Below are 26,500 nucleotides of genomic sequence, written 5' to 3'. Positions count from 1 at the left end.
CTATAAACACATTGTGTAGCTTTAGCTTCTCCATGACAATTGTTTTTTAAGATTTTGGACTTCCTGCCTACAGATACTATAACATACATGACCACATATCCTCAAAGAGATGAATATCATTTAGTGCATCAATACTATGTGCTGATGGGGACCCTGCTTGTGCAGTCACATTGTATAAGTCAACTTCCCAAATTGAGACCAACTAGCACATTCCACCAATTTTGTTATAGGTTTTGTTAAAGTTACACCCCACCCATTTTGCATGGTGTTCCCTATACAATGCACAATATAAAAACATATTTACAATGCTATGTTACAATTCTACAAAAAGAAAGCACAATCACTGCACAAAACACTATACAAATGTAACCAGCATAACATGGCGCAGTTTTTTTAGGGAAGCGCATACATCATCTGAACAAGAAACTTAGGACCTCATTCAGAGTCGGTCGTTGCGGCCGCACGGTCGTACGCCACCGATGTTCGCTATACTGCGCATGCTATACTGCGCATGCGTAAAGTTCACAATGCGCGTGTGCAAACTAGCCGCTACGATCAGAAATTTCTCTCTCCTTGAACACAGCCAGGTCGGTAGTTTGAGTGACAGAACGAGGCGTTTGTGGGTGGTAACAGGGGAAGGTGCTTGAAAACGGGGGAGTGGAGATCCGGACGCAGGCGTGCCTAATTATGCGAACAGCATTTTATGTGAGTGCATACGGTTTATGGGAGTGCATAATTAACAAAGTAGCGTCATGGCACATGTGACATGGGAGGTTTTTACACTGACATGATCGTAGAGCTTAAGAGAGGGTATGGTCAACCTTAAGCTCTACGACCAGTTTCGATGGTTCCCGATGGTCTCGATTAATCCTTATATGCCCGGAGATGACGTGCAATGCGTACGAGAAGGGGGCGTATTTTTTTTTTATTCCGACCGCTTCCTCCCCTTGGTCGGCCAGCTACCGATCCGAACTTAAAGACACAACTTGCGAGGGAGTCATTTGAATATCCGGCCCCTTTTCCCGTACGACCGTGCGGCCGCTTCGACTGACTCTGAATGAGGTCCTTAGTCTGTACACTACAGTATGAACAAACCCTAGTCATGAACAGATTCAACTTCACCAAATACAATCAGTTATTTTGTTTTGAATATAGTCAACCATATATGTACAAATAAAACCTATGCATTTCCTTAAAAAAACAAAAAAAAAACAACAACACATAGATAGCTTAATTTTATAAAAAAAAAATATCTATCTCCATACCTGGTTACAGAGGTACTGGCCAAGGCCAGGTCTAGAAGCAGCACTCATGTAAATTACAGGCTGTTTGTTAAAGAGAACGTTAAATCCTTCCGTCGTGTAGTCTTCATAACGAGAGTGGATGACAAGTCTGCATACTTTGAGAAGACCCTCCCGATCATCCTCGTGGTAATAGGCAGTACCATTTTCATATCTGCAGGAAAGCATAGGAGGTAGTCTGTGGGTGCTGATATTCCAAGCTCCATTTCTTAACAATCAGATAACTGATCCAAGTAGGAGCTTTTCTAAAGAATTTCAAGGGAATGATTATCAGTCACCCCCTTCACAGTATGCAGTGTTGTAACTTTGTTGGGGCCCCTGGGTTTTCTACTACTGTACCTAACTCATGTGTGGCTCCCTGCCCGCCTCAATTCCCCTCCTCACACTGCGCTTATAACATGCGGCCCTGGGCTCAGTAATAATCATGAGAAAGCCCATATCATGAAACACTGGCCTTCATTCAGAGGCGGCCGTACGGTCTACGACCGTACGGCCGCCTCGATGTTTGTCAAGTGCGCATGCGCACGAGGGAGCCGGCTCCTTCGTGCGCATGCGTGAGACCCGCTACGACCGACAGCGCCGGTCGTAGCGGGTCTCTTTCCAAAGGGGACGAGCTGTCGATGTTGATTGACAGCTCGCCCCGTTTGGAAGGCGGGCCGTGGGGGAGTGGCAGCCCAAACGGAGGCGTTCCCATGGGAACGCCTACCGTTTTGGGGTGGCCCCACTGACATCACTAGTGATGTAAGTGGAAAGCTTCCGGTTCTGACAGAGCCGGAAGCTCTCCGGGGCTTACGACAACTGAGACCCTACCCTAGGGTCTCGTCGTAAACCCCGATGGTCGTGATGGTCAATGACCATCGCAACCATCACCCTAGCGGTCGTTAGAGCTGTGGGTGTAAACCCACAGCCTAACGACCGAAACAGAGGCGGCCGGTCAGGATGCAAGCGGCCGCCCAGTTTCTGAGCGACCGCTTGCATCCTCCGACCGCCTCTGAATGAGGCCCACTATGTGCTGCTGTAGGCATTCCGATAAATTGACTACAGGCTATGCTTATCTGCAGACATTTAACTGGACACACGAGGGTGGTATATTTTGTAGACATTCATCATGTCAACATTCAAAATGTCAAATTGCTAATATTGACACAGTCATATCAACATGCGCGAAATGTCGATATTTATTAAATGTCGACATGATTAGAATGTTGACAAAACGTCCCTGCTGATCTAGCGGCGACTTACCGGCTCCAGAGATGCCTTACAGTCCGGCGATCATCAGATGATTACTTCCGGCGGATCCAGTGGCAGTTGCTGTGGTGAGTATGCCTAGCCCCTAACCACCCTCCCCTCCGGCATCCTAGCCCCTAACCACCCTCCCCCTCCGGCATCCTAGCCCCTAACCACCCTCCCCCTCCTGCATCCTAGCCCCTAACCTCCCTCCCCTCCTGCATCCTAGCCCCTAACCTCCCTCCCCTCCTGCATCCTAGCCCCTAACCTCCCTCCCCTCCTGCATCCTAGCCCCTAACCTCCCTCCCCTCCTGCATCCTAGCCCCTAACCTTCCTCCCCTCCTGCATCCTAGCCCCTAACCTCCCTCCCCTCCTGCATCCTAGCCCCTAACCTCCCCTCCTGCATCCTAGCCCCTAACCTCCCCTCCTGCATCCTAGCCCCTAACCTCCCCTCCTGCATCCTAGCCCCCCCCTTTCGCAGCCTAAGCCTAAGGCGGCGTACACACCTATAGATTGGACATACCTATCTGTCTGGTGGGAAGAAATATCTGGTAATGAGGGCGAATAATAAAAATTTGCTCCCAAACACTGGAAAACAGACCAGCTTTTCCTGCCCACTAGACAGATTGGACAGATATATCTATAGGTGTATATGCAGCCTAACCCTCCGCTGGCAGTCCATGCAGAATGCCGGCGTTTCACATGCTGACATTCTGCAAACGCCGACATTTTCAATGTCAAAATCATACCTGTCAACAATATGAATGTTGACATTTTTACAACATGTAGGACACACGCATGCCAAAGATGAAGAGTTACAAAAAAGTACTCTAACCCTAATCAAATGAACCTTGAAAAGTGTAATAGTATAAAACAAGGTAACCACTACCTGTAAACGTGTGTACCATGCTTATTCCTTTCTGCTTCTATTACCTGAGCACTAGTTGTAACATTAAGTGTAATAAGAAACTAGTACTAGTCCTTATTAACAAGTTTTACTTCACAACTAGAGTTTGGTTTAGTATATTGTACAGGGTAGTGTGGTCTCTAAATCAATAATTTCGACCATGACTGTAATAAACACAGGACTTATTAGCTGAAGGTACCTGAACAGTCTGCAGAGCCACAGAGTGGTGTCCGATAGAATCCTGGTGGTCAATTTCCTGAGTCTCTCTCTGTCCAGTACGGAGATATACGCTGCTAGACTATGTCCCAGCAGTGCCATGTGACCCTGTTCCCCAACATTTTGAATCCTACTAAGAAACAAAAACAGTAAAAAATAAATATACATGTTGAGTGTCTAACAGCTTTCAAGACACAAGAAACCTAGACATATAAATGTCAAAGTGAACTAGTATTTACCCTGACTAAACTCCAGCACTCAGGGATCCCAACCGGATCAGATGTGTTATATTCCTTCTATCCCTGTGTGATACTTTAACAATAAAACCTAATAAGAGTCAGTGACTCCTTTCTGATGACTGACATTTGTGAGCGCCAGCAAATATATCATTACCACTTGACCTATTGCAGACACACGAGGACTGGAGTGGAGTCTAAAGCTCTGTAAATCTGACAGAAAAAACTAATAATGGATGGGATTACAAAGCACTTTCAGAATCTATAAACACTGTAGCAGGAGAACATTCTAAAACGCATAAAACACCATCTATGCTTGAAATTATATGAGCTCCACCAGATTTGTGGAAGAATGAAAAAAAATACAAAGCTGACAGCCACATACATGACAAGTGAACAAGACGCTGTATTTATGAGACAGTGCCCATCTATCTGATCTTGAGGAAGATTAAATTCCTTTTCTATGACTGAGTGATTACACTGCAATGCATTGCAGGTCCCTGTCAGTGAAGGAACAAAGCAGTGACAGAGGATTTTATTGCCAACATAAAATTAGTTTTCCCTCGCAGCTTTGAAGTCACAGAGTGCATGGTCTATCCACTCTAATAGCCAGTTGTCACTTTGTGATAACTCTTGTCCCATTCACACAGTCTATTTCAGGCTACCAAGTCTACACAGTCTGTGAGTTAGTAATAATACCAAGTGCCCACCGTCCTTTGCAGTATAGTAATAAACAGGCTATTGGGGAAAGGAGAATCTGTAAAAACAGCTGCAGCTCCAACAATATATATAGTAAAAACTGAGAAACGGTTTCCACACAAAAATCATGAAAATTTTTTAATTTTTTTAAATACAGTATCTTTATTGGTCAAAAACATACAATGATGAACCAAACAGTACATTCTAAAATATCTTATTTTATATAAAGCAACCATAGTTCAAAAACATGATTAGATTTGAATCAAAAAGATAAACTTGAACGAGTTAGGACATATTTGTGCTTTAGTGTAGAGAAGGACTGGTTATTTTTTTTTTTCCAATTTCACCAGAGGTACCAAAAATCTGCATATCTAGGGGAGGCCCTTATGTTACTATGAGTGTATCAGCTCGCAGTGGTGTTTATAAACCCGATGAATATGACTGCTAAACAGAGCCAGCCAAAGAATTGTAATTTATCATGTGAGAGCAAGTCTCCTAAACTATCTGGATATGAGAACATTACCGACGACAGTGGGAGGAATCAGCATCTTGGCTACACAACCTGGAGCAGAGGGTCGGGACAGGAAGATTTCCTCTGATATGGCAGAATACACACATTTACTATGATGATCCACTTAGGTTTTAAAGTGCAAACGACGATCATTGTTTTAGAGAAGCAAACCAGATTGACTGCACAACAAATCCTTTTTCTATACAAATGTGGAGATGCAAATACTTACCGATAGGACTGTGGCTCGTCTTCTTCATCTTCATACATAAGGGTCTGCACCAGCTGCAGAATGCTCACCATGTTCTGACCACTGAAAGGACAATTAAGTCAACCTCTTCTTTATACAAGTTTATCCTCATTTCTAGCTGTGTTTGCTCTCAACTTTACACCTATAGCGATATCTCACAGGTTGGTGGGTCCTGTGTCAGAGCACCTGGCAAGCGTAGAAGTCGCTTCTTGTGACCTATATTTCCCACCAAAGAACCATTTTGTGTAATACAAATTCTGGAAATAAACAGTATGGGTATGCACTGCAACCCAGGTAGAAAGAAAGTGACCCATTTATGAATGAATTTGGAGTTAAGTGCTGGTACAGTATATAGTAGGCATAACGCAGAGGCCTAAAGGTGCATACACACAACGATTTAGTAAATGAATGATTTTAGTAAACGATTCTCATTAATTTTTTCAAAGGAAAAATTAACGAAAATAGTTTACTAAAATCGTTCATTTACTAACTACAAACGATTTTTGCATATTCTCTTAATGAAAATCGTTGAGTTGGTCAGTCTGACTGAACTACAAACGTGAACGCGCATGAATGATCATTTTTCATCGTTTTAACTCAGAAAGTGAATGATTTTTTCAACGATTGAACGATAACGACGTCGTTATAGTTAAATCGTTCAAAAAATCGGTGTGTGTGTGTGTATGCACCTTTACTGATAACGGTTAACATAGTTCACTACTCAGCTTCAAAAGCACAAGAAATAAAATGAACAGGACATACTGGTGACACAGTGTTCACGAGTGAAAGCTACAAGGATCAAATGATGTAAAACCACAACTCAAGAGAATCAGGGTGCTGCTCTAAACTTAAAACATTTTTTCAAATTTTTTATACTCTTCTTGTAACCATTATGAATGGAGATTACCTACCTACCCCCCCCCCCCCCCCAAGGAAATATACTTTCTAAACTGAATGTAATTGTATCAAGCTACATAAAATACACACAGATTCCTACATCCTAACATGGTCTTCCCACAATGTAGCGCAAAACATGTTTCTATGTATAAAATTCACCAGTGGAAATTTCTAACAAACTAGTATAAAGCAAAAAGATGCTACTGCTAATAGTAGGCGTATTGTAAGGGTCACTTTTGTAGTGCAGTGTACAAAATGACAGCAACATATATGGGTAAATATGGCCAAAAGCAACTATTCCTTACCACTGTTCACACATGTTCCACATCTTGTCTAAAAATAAAGGTTTTAAAACCTTAAAACGATATCACATTTATGTAATCCATACAATTCACTCTATACTCTCCCGTTTAATGTTTGTGCATGAAGTTAGTCATCTACTGAGCAGCTTAAATATTAATGAATATATACAACATAGGACCAAATTGTGGAAAGCATGCCGCAAAAAAATGCAGCTAGCAGGCACGTGCGCTGCACATTCACACCCGCAATCCATAGGATCTCATGGTGCAAATGCTCCTGTGGCGTGGCATACTGTGCCGCATGCGTAGCAATCACATGGCGATGCTTGCACAAGTTTGCCACATCGGTGGCAACGATGGAGAAGGACACATATACATGTTCTAGCAGAAAAATGCTCAGTGAGCTTGACCCGATTCAGAGCAAGTCCTTCATGGAGCGAGTAAGTGTGGCTGTATGCCCCACTCACGATACCGCCAGAGTCGCATAGGGCTGCGAGCAAAAATGTAGGAATCCAGGGTAAGATCGGGTCGCAAAGGGGGTCGAATTGTACACCGCAACTCGCCACCTTCACTCCTAATTGCGTTGAGCCCAGTGTGTGCCTAACACATTTCCTGCAATATCTAATTGTAAGAATGTGCCACTTGCTCTGAGTTACCACATGGATATTTAAATTATTGCCTTTAGCAGGAAGTACCAACAGAGGGGACATAGCACATACAACAGATCTTTTCTTCCAGAAAGGTGTGCGTTTTATTAACCATACACTGCAGTCATGCTTTTATTCAAGCTACAATATTACCACTAGGTAAGGACACAATGACAGGTATGCGTTTGTAAACATACAGCTTAAGCTGGGTACACACTATACGATTCATTGTACGATATATCCTTCCGTCGAGAATCTGAACGAGATATTGTAAGGATCGCGTAGGGTGTACTCCAGATACATTGTTGGCGATGGACGTATATTGCATCATCCCATTTGTTGTTCTGCACAGCAGATGGGACGATGCAATGAAATACACCATGCCGCTATATGCAGCGTGTAACAATATATTGCACCATCGCACACCGGAACGTGTACAGCACGCACAATGTATCGTTACATCGTGTCATTTCGCCGCTAGGTGCACATTGCATAGCATGTACCCAGCTTTAGAACACCCTACAATTGCTATAGTTGTGGGTGATTTTATGATCAAACCATGCATCAAATATTATGTGCACAACAGCCAGAAGAAAATTACCAACGAGCCAACAGCACTCACCTTCCCTGAAGTGGTCCAGGGATATCTTTCCTTGTGTCCTTTTCATCTTCCAGTGACCTATTAGTAACAAAATAAAGATATACAGTATAAGACAAACACATCAAAGCAGAAATTGTAGCAGATGAAAATGTAAGAGGTGCTTTTAGGAATAGGCGAATACATACTAGTACAATATATGGCACGTCTAATATTTGGATTGCATAGATTCTGCCTTTATTGGTAGAGTGTACATTTATTATGCTTCTTATCTATTAGCAAATAATTCAAATCCCCCAAATCTCTTAGGAAAGTTACTTCTTTCTATACATTGAAACTGGAAATTCATTCCGGAGTGAAACAGGCTAGCCCATCTCTGACCGGCTAGTCACAGGTTCTTGCCATTTTCTATAATTAATTTTATATTGTTGAAACTAAGACCCTGTTTTATGAAATTTATTACCTTGGCAATGTTCTCTTATTATACAGTGTAGTCCACACATGGTGCAGATACAGCATTCACGTGTGGTTCTCCCTCTGTCTGCAGGCATCAGTGGCAGACAATTACAGCAGAGGCTACTAAAGTCACCTACCAGGGATAAAGCATCATTTGTAAATAATATTTACATTTATATATGTATTGGAGAACTGAGTCTTTATGCTCCTAAAAAAAAAGCAATTAAAAGAATGGAACAGCCGATGGACAGCTATGTCTGCAGATATAGCTGTCCATCGGCAAGTGTGCACGGGCGATCATCCGATCACCCGTACACATGCAACGGCGAGGAGGAGGTCGTGGCGCGACCCTCGGCCAGCGGGACCTATGGCTGCCTGGAAGATGATGGTTGTGTATATGAACGACCATCATCTAAAGATATATCTCTGCAGTGTGTTCCTACCTTTACTGTACTCCTTATTTACACCCTCATCTATAAAATGACCTAATCCTATTCGGTTACTTTTTCACCGTTCACGCATGTCAATTTTTTATTATAAATATTCTCACTTGCAGCTTCCTCTTGTTTTATCCCGGCATCTCCTGGTCGCCCCTATCTGCTCACTAGCCGACTCCCCCTCCATCTGGTCACCTCCCCAAGTACCTTCAGTCACATCCTCTGTTATTTAACACACACACACAGTTATCTGCCTGACAAGTTCTGATGGCAGTCCTGAATACAGCCACCGATTTTCGACCCAGGTGTTGCCAGCACACCTCGAGTACACCTTGCCGCTGAATTCAGCTGCCAGCACAGGGTACATATACAGTACAGATCTCCCCGCCGCAGATATTTGCTGCAACAAGTAGCGCTCTTTCTAACCCTTCAGTCGGTGAACTGCACTGCTTGCTCCTGGCTTGTGCACTGCTGTTCTGACAAACAAATCCTGCTGCAGATACAGCTTCACCAGTGCTCTCCTACATCTAGAGTTGGTGAGATATACTCCGTTATTGTGTATCATCACTGCAGCCATTGTATTCATACTGTATTTGGCAGGGACATCTGCATAACAGTGGTACAACGGGGTTGGTATTATTAACAAAAAGGAGGTATGAAAGAATAAAGGTGCATACACACGTAACGATTTTTTGAACGATTTAACTATAGCGTCGTCGTTATCGTTCGATCGTTGAAAAAAATCGTTCAGTTGCTGAGTTATAACGATGAATGATTATCGTTCATGCGCAATCTTGTTTGTAGTTTATTCTGACTGACCAACTGAACGATTTTCATTAAGGGAAGTTACAAAACTCGTTTGTAGTTCAAAAAATCGTTCATTACACTTTAAAAAATCTGACAGATAATCTGACAGAAAATTGTCCATAAAATCGTTAGTAAGAAAATCGTTGCGTGTGTATGCAGCTTAAATGGTAGTCCAAGCATGTTAAACCTTAACACAGTGATCTATGGGAGTTTCACTAAAGCTGCATAGACACACAAAACGATTTTGTTACCAACGATTTTATGAACGATTTTCTGTCAGATTTTTTAAAGTGTAATGAACGATTTTTTGAACTACAAACGAGTTTTGGAACTTCCTTTAATGAAAATCGTTCAGTTGGTCAGTCAGAATAAACTACAAATGGGATAATCGTTCATCGTTATAACTCAGAAACTGAACAATTTTTTCAACGATTGAACGATAACGACGTCGTTATAGTTAAATCGTTCAAAAAATCGTTGTGTGAATGCACTTTAAGGATCCTGTAGCTGCTGCAGCCGCTGACACTGTAACATAGCAATTTGCATGCAGATACACCCGCAGTCACACACAAAACATAGGCATGCCGCGTATCATTTCAATCAGCGAAGCTGCTTGTGCATCCTATTTGCATCACTCTGTGAATAAGATGCATGTGAAGGTAAAAAGTCACATGAAAAAACCCTCTGCGCTACCGAGTCACAGGGCTCTCAAGCGTTATGTGTAACCCACGGAGGATAGATGTACATGGACACATCTTTATGTCAGGATCCAACACTTCCTTGATGGCTGTACATGGAACTTCAATATTGCAACTGATGTTTAATAAATGGCCAGGTTGTCAGGGTGGAGCCGACCTACCTCTGGCCTTCTTCCAGCATCTTCATTGCTTCATTAAGATTTTTCCCCATTTCTGTCAAGGTCGGGTCCACCATCTACAAAAATGGCAGAAGAGAGAAATAAAGTCACCCAGCAAATAAATCATAATGCAACACTAAAGAACATCATGCTGCTATGGAATGCAGGCCTATAGGCAGATTCTGTATACTTTTATTATAGGTACACACGTTATCATATGGAGAGTCTGGTTTAAACATGCATCCTGTATGCTAAAGTCATGTTAATGTAAGTAAATACATGAAAGCAAACACAAATGCCAGTTGACTTTGCACCATATAATGTAGTTTGTGTACACGTGGTAAATCAGCTAGCAACTCACAGTAGGATAAAAAATATGTCACAAAATCATTTTTATTGTTTCACCTGCACAAATTACAAAAATGCCAAACCTAGATACATGGAGAAATGTGGGCAGAGGTATCACTATTGTAATGCCTTTCTGCAGGAAGACTGGTCACTTCCCCAAAAATTGTAGTCCTACCGATGTGTCCTCTTACACTGTTGCTCAAGTACCGGCAAATAGCTCCTCTTGGCACGCCAGGTCCCGGATGACTCAGCAGTGTGTCTCTCGTTCAAAATGTGCATCTTATTCGCATAAACAAAACTGGGAGAAGCCAAATTATCAGTGCAATCTAGCAAACATACCCCTGTGAGTGGTGCTTTGCTGCAACTATGATGCAAATAAGATGCAAAATGTATCTCTGAGGAAGGGGAGGGGGGGGGGGGGTTTCAAATGTTTCGCTTCCCCCTGCTGGGCGTCTATACGAATAGGCGCCTGACAGAGCAATTAGAAAGTTTCTCCGTTCGGGCACCCATTTGTATTTAACGTTGCTAAAAGCACCGGGTTTAGTCGTGCAAAGCGGTAGACCCGTCTAAAGAAGTGGTTAGGGCTCCCAAACCAACAGACCTTGCACACATTTCTTTTTGCACCTCAGGTGGCTGTGAGCAGAAATGTGCCCCCCCCCCCAGCAGCTTTAGACATCTGAACAGGGCAACAACTGAATTGCTCCAATGGGCGCTCAATCCTATAGACGCCCAGTGGGAAGTATCCAAAACAATTGAATAGCAGCCTAAGCGTTTCAGTCGCACCGGGCATCTCACACTGTATCGCATATAGATGCTAGGTAAATGAAAGCACATCTGCAACAAATTATTCACTCATATCGTGCGGTCATTCACCAGATCGTGTGGTGTGTACAGACTGCACAATACGTTGTTCTGTCGCATCTGCCGTCTTCTAATGTGTACCCAGCTTGAGATCCACCTGATGCACTTTCCTACCAAACTGTCCTATTTTGGATCGCTGAAAAGCTTTTTATGAATTAACAACTGAACTGGCTGCTAAGAATTTGTCACTTGCCAGGTGTGTATAATAATAGGTCACTTGTGAACATGTACATAAAGGCATGCTGAAATGAGTTTCCATCTACACACAAGTGCATCTCTTGGGCTCATGCCCAGTTACATGCTTTTAGTGATAAAAAGAGCATTAAAACATAACTTTTAAATGGTTAGTCCACACAACTTTACTCTGAAATAACATCTCAATGAAGATTTGGGCACAGAGCATGTTATTTTTCATACAAGGTGCATTGAAGAGTAATGGGGGGCATCCACTAGACGATTTTATCCCTGTCCAACCTCTTAACGATTTTCCCTTGAAGTTTCCCCTGAAATTCGATCTTCCACTCTGAACAATGTGCAAAAGATTTGCAAATGATTTGCAAAAGATCGAACGATAAACTATGTTGTTTGAATCTGTGATTGAGAGCTTTCAGCTATAGTGGGCAGATAGTGGTTCATTGTTTGATCGTTCAGTGTGAACGATGTGTAAACGATGTGTAAACGATGTGTAAACGATGTGTAAACGATGTGTAAACGATGTGTAAACGATGTGTAAACGATCAAGTGAAATTGACCTGCATGTTCAGTCGATGGAGGAGACGATCAAACGACCAGCGGGAGCGCATCGTACATCGTTAGAAACAATTACTGCACGATTTGCAAACGATGTTCAAACGATGTTTGAACGATTATCGAACGATTTTATCATTATCGTTCAACTTTATCGTCTAGTGGATGCCCCCCATAAGGGGTATATTTATTAAAGTGAGAGTTTTTGGAAGTGGAGATGGCGCCCATAACAACCAATCAGATTCTACTTAACATTTAACTAGCACCTTCTAGAAGATAATAGCTAGAATCTGATTGGTTCCTATGGGCAACATCTCCTCTTCTAAAAACTCACTTTAGTAAAAGGAGATTTCTGTACTTACCTGTTAAATCCTTTTCTTTAATTCCATAGGGGACACAGGCTTTACGCTGGGTATAGGTTAGTGGAAAGGAGCCTGGGCACCAGACAGTTAACTTTGTCAGGCACAGCCCAGGCTCCTCCTTCCCCCTATGTCCCACCCCCTGCCACAGGCTACCTCAGTTAAGTTAACAAGCCTAAAAGGTGCCTACACACTAGACGATATTTTACACGATTCACCCGATTTCGACGCATCGGAACAACAAATCGCGTAAAACATGTCCAAATCGTGAGTGCACATCAGAGTGGGAGCCCTGTGTCCCCTATGAAATCGAAGGAAAGGATTTAACAGGTAAGCACATAAATCTCCTTTTCTTCTTCCTCTAGGGACACAGGCATTACACTGGGACTTCCTAAAGCTAATCAGCTAAGGGAGGGGATGCTCCTGGTCTGCGCTAAGAATATAACAGATAGAAGAGCAAGTGGGTGCGCAAAGAAAAGCAGCAAGTCGGTGACCTCTGTAGTTCCCACACCTCCACCAAAATGAAATTACATAGGAAAAAAATTATATAGCAATCATATGACCTGCGCTCCTAAATAGCCAAATGTCAATAATCGGTCTGGGACCTGGGAATCAGAATAGTATCTGGAGCTGTAGTCTCACAAATCCAGCCACAATGTACCCAGAAAAAAAGAAGGTATTGTGTACATATAGTGAAGTACAATTTAATAACATATAAATATATACACATAAAAACATGTGAAAGCAATATAAAACATGGGAATCCCCAAGGAGGCAATAAAGATGACGTTTACCGGATCAGTGCAAGAACAGTCAACAGGCAGTTCTTTAAGGAGCATGTGATGTCAAACATCAGAAAAAGTCCCGGTCACTTCACTGGTTCAGCTCCCAAGCATCGCTCCGTGATAGCCGCGATCCCTGTCAGCCGCCTGGATCTCCGTATAACCGACGCGTTTCAACCCCCGTTCTGGGGTCTTTTTCAAGGTGAGTTCAAATGGTGAATGAGCACCCCTAACACACTGTCCCTTAAAAACCGATCTTATTCAATCGGATCGGCGCCGGCACAGCTGATCTCTATACATGAATCAACTACAGAGTCCATGATCCTTTGCTGCACCAGCGTCGTCCGCAATCCTATTCCACGTCACTTCAGGTATATCCATAGTAACCGGACCATTTACTCATCCCCTTGTGTCACGTGATCTCTCCATGAGGACATCCCGATACGTCACACCCTGGGTTTTCATTATCAAGTGATTACACCCTTATTCGTTGATATGGATACGGTAAACATTAGACTCGTCACATCGTTTTATCTCCATAGTTGTTTTATTCAAATTCGATGCCTGGATATCCAGATTGTATGTATCATAAATGACATAATAAAAAATAATCACATTATAGCGCATTATCTTATGTGCACATAAAGCATCAAATATCTTATATGGGCTTTATTAGAAAGTGCAAAGTGCAATGAATAGCTACAATATCAGAAGAAAGTGCAAAACAGCATTAAGTAACTACAGAAACCACTTAATCTCGAAATCGAGATTTAGACCTCCTGGGGTCAAAGTACCACAGTCGAAGATACTTTTCATTTCAGCTACAGCCAATTGTTTAGTTACATCATTTCTCCGCCAATGGTCCACTATGTGCCTTAAACCTACAAACTGTTTGATAACCACAGTATTACAATTATGTATTTGTTTGAAGTGATTTGAAAGTGCATGCGTTTCAAGTCCTTTGCGGATATTTCTTAAATGCTCCCCTATCCGAACTTTTAGGGGCCTAGATGTTCTGCCTATATAAAACAAATTGCAGCTGCATTCAATTGCGTATATCACACTTTTGGTGTTACATGTAATAAAGTCGCTGATAGCACAACATTTACCATTTATTATAACTTCAGTAGTTTTATTATGTCCATCTCCTTTGATGCCTTTACACCCCAGACAGAGCTCACATCGATAAAACCCTTTTGAAGTGATACCCCCCCCTTTTTAGAGGTATTTGGTAGGGCACTTTTAACCAAACGTGAGCCTATATTGGGGGCCCTTCTGTAAATACATTTAGGTTTCATTGGGAGATGGGGACCTAAAACAGAGTCTTTCTGTAAAATGCCCCAATGTTTACTCAGTGATTTTTCTATATATTTATGTTGACTACTATAAGAAGTTATAAATGACCATTCCACAGTAGAAGGTTTCTCATTTATTTTCCTGTTGTTTTTCAATAACTCCTCCCTTGGTATTCTCCCTACCTCTTCCTTCACTTTTATCATAAGATTGGAGGGATAACCTGATGCTGCGAACTTGGCCTGCATATCATTTGACTGCATCTCGTACACTTCTGGTTTGCTACAGTTGCATTTCAGTCTCCTTAGCTGACTACCCGGGATAGAATGTAACCAATTGGAATGGTGACAACTGTCTATTCCAATGTATGCATGGGAATCCGTCGGTTTAGAGTAATTCTTAGTATGTTCAAATCTATGAATGTGGAGAACTTATTTAACAATATGGTGGGGGCATATTTTAATCCTTTTTCTAAGACAGCATTTTCCTGTTTGGATAATAGATGTGTACTTAAGTTAAATATTTTGACTGTCCCACTGGGGCTGCGCTAAGAACCCTTCGCCCAAAAGCCGCACCATGTGTAGCGAAGGTATCAAAAGATTAAAATTTCAGGAACGTATTGGCAGAAGACCACGTGGCCGCCTTACACAGCTGCTCCACAGAAGCACCACGTCCTACTGCCCATGAAGCTCCCATCGACCGGGTTGAATGAGCCCTCACCACAGCCGATGCAGGAAGATCTGCCAAAGCATAAGCGTGGTGAATAGTCAAACGGATCCATCTGGCCAGAGTCTGCTTAGTTGGTGGCCAACCCCTATTGCGAAACTCATACAGGACAAAGCGAGAATCTGTCTTACGCAGGTCCTTTGTTCTGTCTACTTAAATCCGGAGGGCCTGCACCACATCCAGAGAGGCTTCCTCCGGAGAAGAACTCGGAAAGCAGGAACCACAATCTCCTGATTGATTTGGAACCTGGAAACATTAGGAAGGTAATCTGAAAGATTAGAAATGGAGAGCGACAAGATAAAGCGCTCAAGTCCGACATCAGTCGGGCAGAAGCTATGGTAAGTCCTCCAAACGCGATGGTAAACTCTAGCCAAAGAGGGCTTATGTGCATTAAGCATAGTGTTAATGACAGACCTAGAGAATCCTTTAGCTCTTAAGACGGATGTATCACGAGCCACTCCATCAAAGCTAGACAGGGCTAGATCCAGATGAAGGCACAGGCCCTGAGACAAAAGTTCTGGCCACAGTGCAAGACGCAGAGGAGCGTCGACCGAGAGGCCCAGTAGGTCTGTGAACCATGCTCTTCGCAGCCACTAAGATCACCTTGCCACCCTCCAACTTCAATTTGCGGAGGACCCAAGGAATCAGAGATTGGAGGAAAGATGTACAGGAGTGGGAAGGTCCATTGAACTGCCACAACATCCACCAGAAAGGCCTCCGGATCTCTGGTGCGAGAGCAGTACCTCGGCACTTGGTGATTGTGCTGAAATGCCATCATATCAATGTCTGGGAAACCCCAACGAAGGACCAGGAGTTGAAAGACCTCCAGGTGTAGGGCCCAGTCGCCTGAATGAACTCAGGAAGTCAGCTTCCCAATTTTCAACTCCTGGAATGACACTGTTGTCCGGGTTTGAAGAGACTTCTCCGCCCACCAGAGAATACAAGATACTTCCCTCATGGCGGCGCTGCTGCAAGTGTCTCCTTGATGATTTATGCAAGCGACAGCGTCGCATAGTTGGACTGTACCTGCAATGGGCGACCTCGAAGGATAGGCAAGGCCTGACAAAGAACACTGTAAACCGCTTGAAGTTGCAGACTGTTGATCGGTAACCGACTCTCCCAAGCCGACCACAGACCCTGAAAGGTCTCCTGCCAGGAAACCGTCCCCCACCTCCGAAGGCTTGCGTCGGTGGTGAGGAGGACCCAGTCCTGAACCCAAAAGGCATGTCCCCCAACTAGATTGGACTCCTGGAGCCATAATCATCTGGGACTTGAGCTGAAGATGGCATTTGTTCCAACAGGGCTAGAATTTCCAGCTGTATAGGCCGGGAATGCAACTGTACCATGTCAAAGAAGGAGACTAGAGAGCCCAGTACCTGCATGCAAGAATGAATGAATTGCCACCCGGCGGCGCTGTAAAAACAAACGAATCCTGGACTGCAAGTCCAGAACCTTGTCTGCTGGGATTAAAACCAGCTGAATTTGGAGTTCAGAAAGGCCCCCAAATGCACCATCACCTGAGACGGAGTCAGAGAAGACTTCTTCCAATTGATGACCCATCCATGAGCCTGGAAAAGATACACAGTGACTCGGACGTGCTCCCTGAGAATCTCCGGGGACTGGGCCAGGAGAAGCAAGTCATCCAGATATGGCCTAGTTCGGGATCGGCGAACAGGGCCCTCACCGCAGCAGCTTCCATACATCTCCCATGCTGGAAGCCCAGACTGACTCGCTCTTACCGGACTTCTCCGTGTCCTCTGGTTGCAATCCAGGTCACGGCATCGCAATTTAGCAGGCTCTGCCACGACCCTGACAAAATCACCAGACCACACAGGTTACTGGTGTTGCGGCGCCGGTGGGGGTAGATGGAGTCGCAGCAAGGGGATCTTATAAGACGCCCTGCTGCTAAACTCAGAGTTAAAGAAAGAAAGAAAAAAAAACTTGGGACTGTTTTCAGTCCCGTACGGTTATAACGGTGTGTCTCCTGCAGCACCAAACGAAAAACTGAGTACCTGAGGCGGGGTATATATGGAGGAGGACCCAGTGCATCCTGGGACCGGAAAGAGTTGACTGATAGGTGCTAGGTTTCCTCCAAACCACATATTCCCCAAGGTAGTTCCTGTGGACCCTATGGACCCTGAAGAAGAGAAAATTCGGATTCCCCAGCTCCGAAGATGAGCTGCCATGACTTTTGTGAACACACGAGTAGCCGTGAAGAGTCCAAATGGTAAAGCCCGAAACTGGAAATGATCTTCCCAGATCGCAATCCTGAGTAATCGCTGATGACCGAGATGGATGGGAACATGCAAATAGGCATCCTGGATGTCCAGGGAAGCCATGGCTAGAATAATGGAGCGGAGTGATTCCATTCGGAACCTGGGAATCCTCAAGTACCTGTTGAGAGACCACAGGTTGAGAATTGGCTTCTTGACCAAAAACAGATTGGCAAGCCCCTTTGGGAACCGGAACAATGATCCCGGAGGCCAGAAGAGAGCGAATGGACTCCTTCAAAGTCTAGAGGGCTTCGTTATAGTTCAATCGAGTTATAACGATGAACGATAATCGTTCAAGCGCGATCCCGTTTGTAGTTATCGTTCATCGTCCATTTCAGACTGTCCAACATAACGATTTTCGTTAAGGGAAGGAACATTTTTCGTTCACCGTTGTAAAAATCGTTCATTACACTTCAAAAAGAGTTTACATTTTCAAGGGAAAATCTGACAGAAAATCATTGGTTACAAAATCATTACGTGTGTATGTCAACAGTCAAATGTCGCCACTATAAATGTAACAATGTTGGCAAGTGTTTTTTTAACTTTGTTTTATTGAAAACACCACTATACATTCATAGAAAAAGTACTTGTTACAGAAACAACAAAAATCAGAGGATTACATCTTGGAGCACATGAACAATATAGTACATAGAAAAAGTTAAATATAATAACAATACGTAATGGTAGGGGGAGCTGCGCGGACGTCATCCAAGATCTATAAGGAATTGTCATAATCATAGGAAGTTTTTAACTACAGTAGCCATCAAGAATTACAGGAGGATCAGCAGAGAAAACCCGCTGTTTATACCACAAAGTACACTTATGAGAAGCCTTGATATGCTGCTGGAACTACCGAGGTGTTGTGTTTTTTTTCTTGGGTGCATGCAATACTCAAAGTGTCATGTTTTGAAAGATGCCATATCCTATGACATGTCACTCATTGACAAACTAGAATGATTTAATCACATGAGGGGAAAAAAAAAAAAAAAGCAACACACCTTAGGTAAGCAGAGTAAATAGGAGGCAGTGTTTACAGTCCTCTGAATACACAGTACCTGCTCTGTGTAATTGTGACAGGACTCTCTTTTGCATGCACTCACCCTGCTTGTACTTGTGTGCAATGCAGAATTTGAATACTAGATGTACATACAATTCTGACTCGACACACACATTAGTCTGACTTCACTAAACATATGAGCAGCTTGAAATCTGCACCTTGAGTTGGAGTCATAGATTTACATAGGCTTCTCCCAGTCAGAGAGCTAAAGGAAGCAACATTATTGTGCTCTTTGTACTTTGCACACCCAACAAGAACAAGAATCACTGGTTTGTGCTTCCAATGGACACTATTTTTAGCATCAAAACATGCTACTCAGGTCAGGCTTGCCCCGTTGTCTACAATCCTGTGTAAGGCTGGGAGAGGAACACAGTCCTCATTAAAAATGAATTGTGTTTCTGAAACACATTATGATCCAGATTTAAGTAGACCAGGAAGAAGAGAACAGGCGTGCTGGGGCAAATATTCCAGCACAATAATAACTGCAGCTGGAAATAGTAGCATATTTAAGCAGGATTTACAGAACTGTCAAAATAAAATATAATGCACTATTCAGCTATGTTAAATAAGTCTGGATAAATGTAATCCTTCTGCTGTGAGAACTGCAGTTTCTGCCTTTGCATGTGTAGCATAACCCAGCTACCAGCATCAGGTAACATGGGGAGGGGGACTTCGTAAGAGGGAGGGACAGGAGTTGGATCATTCTGTGCTGAGGCATTTAGTGACTACTAAAACAACCTACCTATTCCCTATTCACAACAGAACTTGCAAATAACAAATACTAATTATTGGTAATTTGTTACCCCAATATTATTACTGCAGATGCAAACAAGTAGGAATCACAGTGTTTGTAAACCATCAATACATCTGTTGAACTTGAAAAAAAAAAAAAGGTGTGGGATTCTCCTTTTCTCCTTTAGTTTGCCATAAAAAAAATATTTTTTTTATTTTTTTTGTTAGAAATCCCTCTAATGGAAAACAGTTACCAGGCCCAATTAATTTAACCACTCAACAGGCTGATATTTACCCCCCCCCAAAAAAAAACACATTCAGAAATCACCTTTTTTTATTACGTTAAGCACATTTTTTTTTTAAATTGTTTAATATTTTATTTAAAAAAAAAAATAATTCATAGACTGAAGCACCAGAACAGAGAGCAACACCAGGCAGGAAAGAGGAGAAAGGGGTTGTGACAGGTGCATGGTGCTAGAATGAACACTACATCCCGTATTAAATCTGGCTCTAGCTGCTTTACTTTTGAAGACAGCAAATATCCTCTGTTGTGATACATCTATTTAAGGGGGTTGAGTTAAGTGTAAATCATCAGATTTACATAGGGACAGGTTATGAAAAAGGCAAATAAACTATGTGAATCATCCACACTGAGACGACTGATAAGAATATGATTATTTGGATGAACACGTCCTATTTCTTAAAATTGTAATTTAAAAGAGGAATATTTAAAATCTGTATGTATCTGTTGTTTTAGCAATCAATTTTTCAAACAAACATGAAATTATTGCTTAATTAAAAAAAAAAATGCTTCTAAATATAATACCATCTTGTCATATTTATATGCAAAGCCATTAATTACAATTCTTGGTTTTTGACCAAGACTCAGAATGGAATTCTGCACTTCATAGCTTAAAAAATGGGTAATCAAAAGAGAGACAAAGATAACATTGTTGAAAAGTAATAGTCTATTAGAAGTCAACTGAGATCTGCAATAAGCAGGCTGTCGTCATGCAGATTATCAGGATATACAGAAGTGCTGACATAAGACAGCGCTGCCACACTTTTACCAACAGCAGTTGTCAACACGGTCATAGTTCTGTGACTGAAGCAGAACTAATTCTATTTATAATGTCAGGGATTCGCGCTTTCACACCATAGTCATCTTCATACTGCCAAAGACTTCAGAAGTATTTAATGAGGTTTTCACTATTATGGAGCGTACACACGGTCAGATTTGTCAGACTTGTCAGATTTGTCAGATGAACGATTAAACGATCTGAACGATTTGAACGATTTTAACAAAGTTTTGAACGATTTGAACGATTGAACGATTTTTGACTGCATTAAAATGAATGGAATCGTCCAAGTCTGACTGCAAACACATCAGATATCAGAAATCGTTATCTGACCATCGGGAACGCGCATCGTTGATCGTCCATCGTTCAGGCATGTCAGATATGAACGATTTTCCTTCAGATATGAACGACTGAACGATTTTTAAATCGTTATCGTTCATATCTGAAGGAAAAATCTGATCGTGTGTATGCACCATTAGATATCAACTACTGTACTGATACAATGAACAATTTTAGTTTGGCACTTAGATAGATACTATACTGTGCAACAAGAAAACCCAGATAATCTAAATATGCCAGTGACTATTTTGCTCAAGGAAATTATTCACTGGTATTTTCCTCAATGTAAACTTATGACATCAAAAATGTAAAAACTTTGCAACCAAACAAACAATGAGCTAGATTTACAAAAATAAAAATAGAACAAACATTTGGCAATGGAGCAGCGCAGAATCCGCATTGGTGATGCACCAACTTGAATGACGCTGGAGCACATCTTCACCATGTACGTCAGAGCAAGATGGCAGAGATTGCGGAGGAGCAGAACTCTCCTGGGTCTCCCTGATGCATGGGATACAGGTCACCACTCTTGTCTCATACAAATGTTACAATCCCTAGGTCTTCAGGGCACGGTCTGATCAGTTCATACCATGTCAGGTGATCCAATGCAAATTATCTTACCATTTACTTTTATTCTATACACATTTAACACTAAGGGCGGAATTCAATTCTCTCCAGCCCCTATCGCCCCCGACGGAGCTATTCTATTCTTGCTCCTGTCGGGCGCGATCAGCTGCCAAGCGCTATATTTCAGCTCGCAGCCCCGGGGGATGAGAGCTGAAATGTGCGAAAAGTGACATGTTTGGGCGCCCAAACATCACTTTTAGCGATCGCGCCCAGCACTTTGGTCGGGTTTAGCTGCTTTACGCGGCTAAACCTGACCTCTATGGGCGCGATCAGCGTGAAATTCTGGCACAATTGAATAGCGGCCCGCGATCTCCTGTCACTTTAGACGGGAGATGCGGGCCGCGAAATCAATTGAATTCCGCCCCAAGTGTCTCAAATATACATTTGTTTTTACATTTGATATTTGACTGCAATATAGTGCAAAATCAGAAATTTCCATACATCACTATAAATAAAATATACTAAATATATAAAGATCCAATTAAGATCCCAACTTGAAATTTGGTATGGAGAATCATAAATCATTAAAGCTGCACAGACACACAACAATGTTAGTAACCAACGATTTTAGTGAACGATTTTCGTCCAGATTTTCCCTTGAAAATGTGAACGAAAATAGTTTATAAAAATCGTTGGTTACTAAATTAATGAACGATTTTTTAATCATGCATACAGTGAATGGACATCGTTCATTCTGTACAACATGAACAATTTTCTGAATGAAAATTGTTTATTGGACAGTCAGAATGAACTACAAACGTGAACGCGCATGAACGATTATCGTTCACCTTAAAAAGTTGAACGATTTTATAAACGATTTAACGATAACGACGTCGTTATAGTTAAATCGTTCAAAAAAATCGTTGTGTGTACGCACCTTAAGAGATAAAGTCAACACTTTAAACCATATTTTCTTTTTGGGATATCCATTTTTAGCCACCTAACTGTCACGGTCACATGGGATGTAGTCACGGTCACATCCCAACATACATATCACATCTTGGTCACATACACCAACAAACATATCTTCGCTATCTCAAAATATCTCCCTATTCGACCCCTCCACTCTGTCTCTCTCATCCAAACCGATTACCTGCTCCCATTCAATCACAGTTACACGATTTTTTCAGGCTACACCCACTCTGCAGAATGTTCTCCATCACACAAGAAGACTTTCTTCTAGTCTCCAAAATATTCAAGCAATTCCTGAAAACCCCTTAAAGCAAGTTTATCAAATTCCACAACCACCCATGTAACTTCCATTTATTATTCTACCCAAATAACTTTGCTCTGCATAGTTCACACAAAACTTACATATGTTCTCTTTGCTACACTCACACAACTCACTGTGCCCAGGCCAACTTTGGTGTATTAATGGATCATATAACCCACCGAGAACCTATGCAATCTGTCTTGACCAATTTAGAATATGAAGCACAATATGTATCAAATGCCTATTCCCAACAGAGTGTAAGCTTGTTAGCAGGGCCCTCTTTGTCCATGTTATTACACAGTCTCGTCTTACTACTCTTTTGTTCCAAATGTAAAGCGCAACAGATAATGCTTGCGTAATATAAATAAATGTTAATAAAAAATAATCTGTAGAGACCTTAATTCTTGTTACCTTCCCGATGTCCTCCTCCTTCTGAGGAACAAATGGGAGGGTGGCCTAGGCTCTCTCACTGATTAGCAGTGGGAGTATATTTTGTGCTCCATTACATTTACTATTCCACGTTTCCAATACCAACAGATTCACTACTATATAGTTCATAGATCCTATTGTACAGATGGATGTTGATAGTACTGTAGATAGCCATAAATACCATGCCAGATTGTGATCTAGCAGAGAGTTTTGCCTCCTTACCCATTGCCCCCTTTCTCCCCCCACATTCCTCCTCTTTTCTCCCTCCACCTCTACACGCCAACTTACTTCTCTCTGCCCACGCAATTGCTAAATTCCTTGCTGACTACCAATTGCATGTGACTGTCTCTAATTTCCAAAAACCGCTCAAATTGTTGGGAGTTTTTTTATGATCGAATTAGGTCAAGAACATCTATTTAAAACTTATCCAAAACGATTTAAAAAAAAAAAAAAAAATCACATACCATTAACATTGATTTTTTAAACTATCGACCACTGATATTGGAATATCGATCATCGGGACATCACAACTTTACATTTATACTGTAGCTGCTCCTCTTTGCAGCCGCCGAGAGGGGGTACTGCCGGGCTGCTTGATTGTAGTATTCGACAGCATGACAGACACTGTGGGAGGGTGCAGGGACACAGAGGGGCCGGGAGGAGACTCTGCCATTAGCGGCTGCTGGAAGATTATCTTCCAGCAGCCGCCCAGTGGGTGTTTCTGATTGGTCGCATTGTTTGCAACCATGGGCCATATTCAATTAGGTGTGAAAAGCCGTTTTGGAAATAAAGTATCGCAAGTGACGTCATTTCGCTATGCAAAAAGTTTCCTCCATATTCAATTCCAGAGACTTTTCGCCGGTGCGAAAACTCAATGCAACCGGCGAAAAAGTTTTGCCTATGAATAGGTGTTGAAAAAAGTGCAGAACTAGGGTTTTGGGGTGGAAACTTCGGAAAACCCCCCTGCACCCTTGGGACAGTCCCCCAAAGGTAAACTGCGTCAAAAAAAAACTTTTAAAAAATACTTTAGATCACACCAAAAAAGTACTTTAATTTTGGGGGCAAAAAAGTCCAAAGTTGGGGGACAAATTTAAAAACTAGCGAAATAGACTCCAGGGGGGTCCCCAAGTATGCTCCAGGTGTTTTTACGTTTGCAGGTGGATTTTTTTTAAATCCGAACGGCGGATCAGCCAATTAATTGTAGAGGGTTTGCCCAGCATGATCCAGCAAAACAGAATAACCCAAACTGCGATTAAAGAAATCTACAAAACATGACCTGTTGGTGGTTGATCACTGGAGTTGAAAACCACTGATCTAGACATTTGTGGAAGTTTTAAAGTTTAAGGATTAAATTGGTCACTTTAACTAAATTCTTTACTCTTATTTCTGCTATCACTTACATTCCAAACAATATATTCATAAATTATATATTCTCACCCTTCAGTGTCACCCTTGTCTGTCTGCACCTCTCTTTAAAATGTAAGCTCTTAAGAGCAGGGCCCTCTTCCCTTGCGTGCTGTTCCTTCCTTTACTTACACAGTCTACTCCATACTGCCAATGGCACCCAACCCTTGGGTTATGCCGCCCTGTTGTCTATTTGAGTATTAGGACTGCTGATGCAGCAATGTTTATACAATGACCATGTTCTGCAAGTCACTTTTATCTTGTTTCATTCATTCTGTTTCTGCCTACCTTGTAAGGCGCTGCGGACTCCTTGTGGCGCAATATAAAGGATGATGATGATGATATTATAATAATAATAATAATAATAATACTACTACTAAATGTCTCCGTGCTATGCTGCCAATACCGACTCTAGAATGGTGAAACACCTGCAGAGATTCTTTTAGCTCATTTCTTACACAAGTTGAATGACCCAAATTGCAGTAGGATGCCAAAATGCTGCTTACTTTTTGAAGACGTGATAAAATAATGAACAATTTTAGACAAACTATGGCTGACAGTCATGCAGATTCATGAAACGCATACCTGAAAACTAAGTGAACTGCAGCCAATTATTTTACTTACTAGTACAGATGGGTAAATCACAGTGCCACAATAAGCATACACAATTTATTTTTGGAAACTTATAAGATGATTAATGCTGTACAAATGTAATTAGCATAAAAGAAAGCACAATAGCTTGGTGGCAATTACATGACAAGTTTCATCTTGCAGCTGTCGGATTTCATGTCAAATAATAACTGTGGGCATCTACTGTACACAGAATAAGAATACAAAAAGCCTGAAATATATAAAAATATATAAAATCTGATTTAAGGTATTAAATATATATGTATAAAGTTATTAGTTTGTTTTTTCCCCTAACAAGCATTATCTTGAAAAAATATTTTTAAATGGTATATATGCCATATTATACACAAAAGTTTTTGGGATAGTCCACAAGCGCTGTCTCGACGAAAAGATTATTTAATTCCTCCAATATGCATATTGGAGGAATCAAATTATCTTTTAGTTGAGACAGCGCTTGTGGCCTATCCCCAAAACTTTATGTATAATCTGGTTAACATATAGGAAGGATGTTTCTAGGGATAGAACTGAGCTGCAGTAACAATACAATAAAATGTTGATCTGTACTACTACAAATATACTAAAATTGAGATTTCATAACAGGTTCTGTAAAACTTAACTTGTTTAAACAGGGGAAGATCTTTTGTACCAACTAATAAATTATCAGATTGATTCTCAAGCGGGCAACACCAAGTAAGGAAAGGGTTTGTGTTACCGATTCCAGAGCCATGGTTCATACAAGACCATGCAATGGTATTGAGTGATTATCAGTGCACACAAATTTGTGTCACTAGCCAACCATATTTCCTTGTGCCATTTTGGACAAAACAAAAATGGCCAGTTTAGCTGATCACATATGATTTGCATAGGCAGCTTCAGGTACTCTATAATCCCTCTACCTGCTGATAAGCAGATTTTATTTCTTGTCCTGATGAACAATAGTTTTTTGGGGGTCTGTAGTCCATGGTATCATGAAATCTGAAAAGCTAGGAGACCATGATTTCAGGCTGTTTTCATCACTGACCATGTAGATTTGTCTCCAGCAGAGAACTACCTGTCCCATCAATTGGAGTTTCTCTCCTCAGGCAAAGCCTCATGCAGCATCTACAGAGCTAAAATGAGTTGGCTGTAAAACCTGTCTATACACAACTGCTGGGAAATTATAGAAGCAATATGAACACACCAGAGAATCTGAGTAGTGCAACCAGAAAATAAATGTGGTCAGACATAAGAAAATACTTTCATAAAATTCTGAAGTAT

At 41.8% G+C, this 26,500-nt stretch overlaps 1 protein-coding gene across 1 annotated transcript in view; it reads right to left on the bottom strand.

The window, feature by feature from the left end:
- The window catches only part of PDXDC1 (pyridoxal dependent decarboxylase domain containing 1), an 87,257-nt gene that overhangs the window by 34,704 nt on the left and 26,053 nt on the right, over positions 1–26,500 (bottom strand). The window contains exons 2-6 of the mRNA XM_088474219.1: positions 10,348–10,421; positions 7,813–7,869; positions 5,327–5,407; positions 3,635–3,784; positions 1,266–1,455 (exon numbers count right to left, since the gene is read on the bottom strand). Coding sequence (XP_088330345.1) covers positions 1,266–1,455; positions 3,635–3,784; positions 5,327–5,407; positions 7,813–7,869; positions 10,348–10,421 — 552 coding nt within the window. The remainder of the gene's footprint in view (positions 1–1,265; positions 1,456–3,634; positions 3,785–5,326; positions 5,408–7,812; positions 7,870–10,347; positions 10,422–26,500) is intronic.

This window comes from Taudactylus pleione, unplaced genomic scaffold (genome assembly GCF_031769625.1).
Source record: "Taudactylus pleione unplaced genomic scaffold, aTauple2 ptg000149l, whole genome shotgun sequence".
Lineage (NCBI taxonomy): Eukaryota > Metazoa > Chordata > Amphibia > Anura > Myobatrachidae > Taudactylus > Taudactylus pleione.
This window is presented reverse-complemented; position numbering and strand designations above follow the sequence as displayed.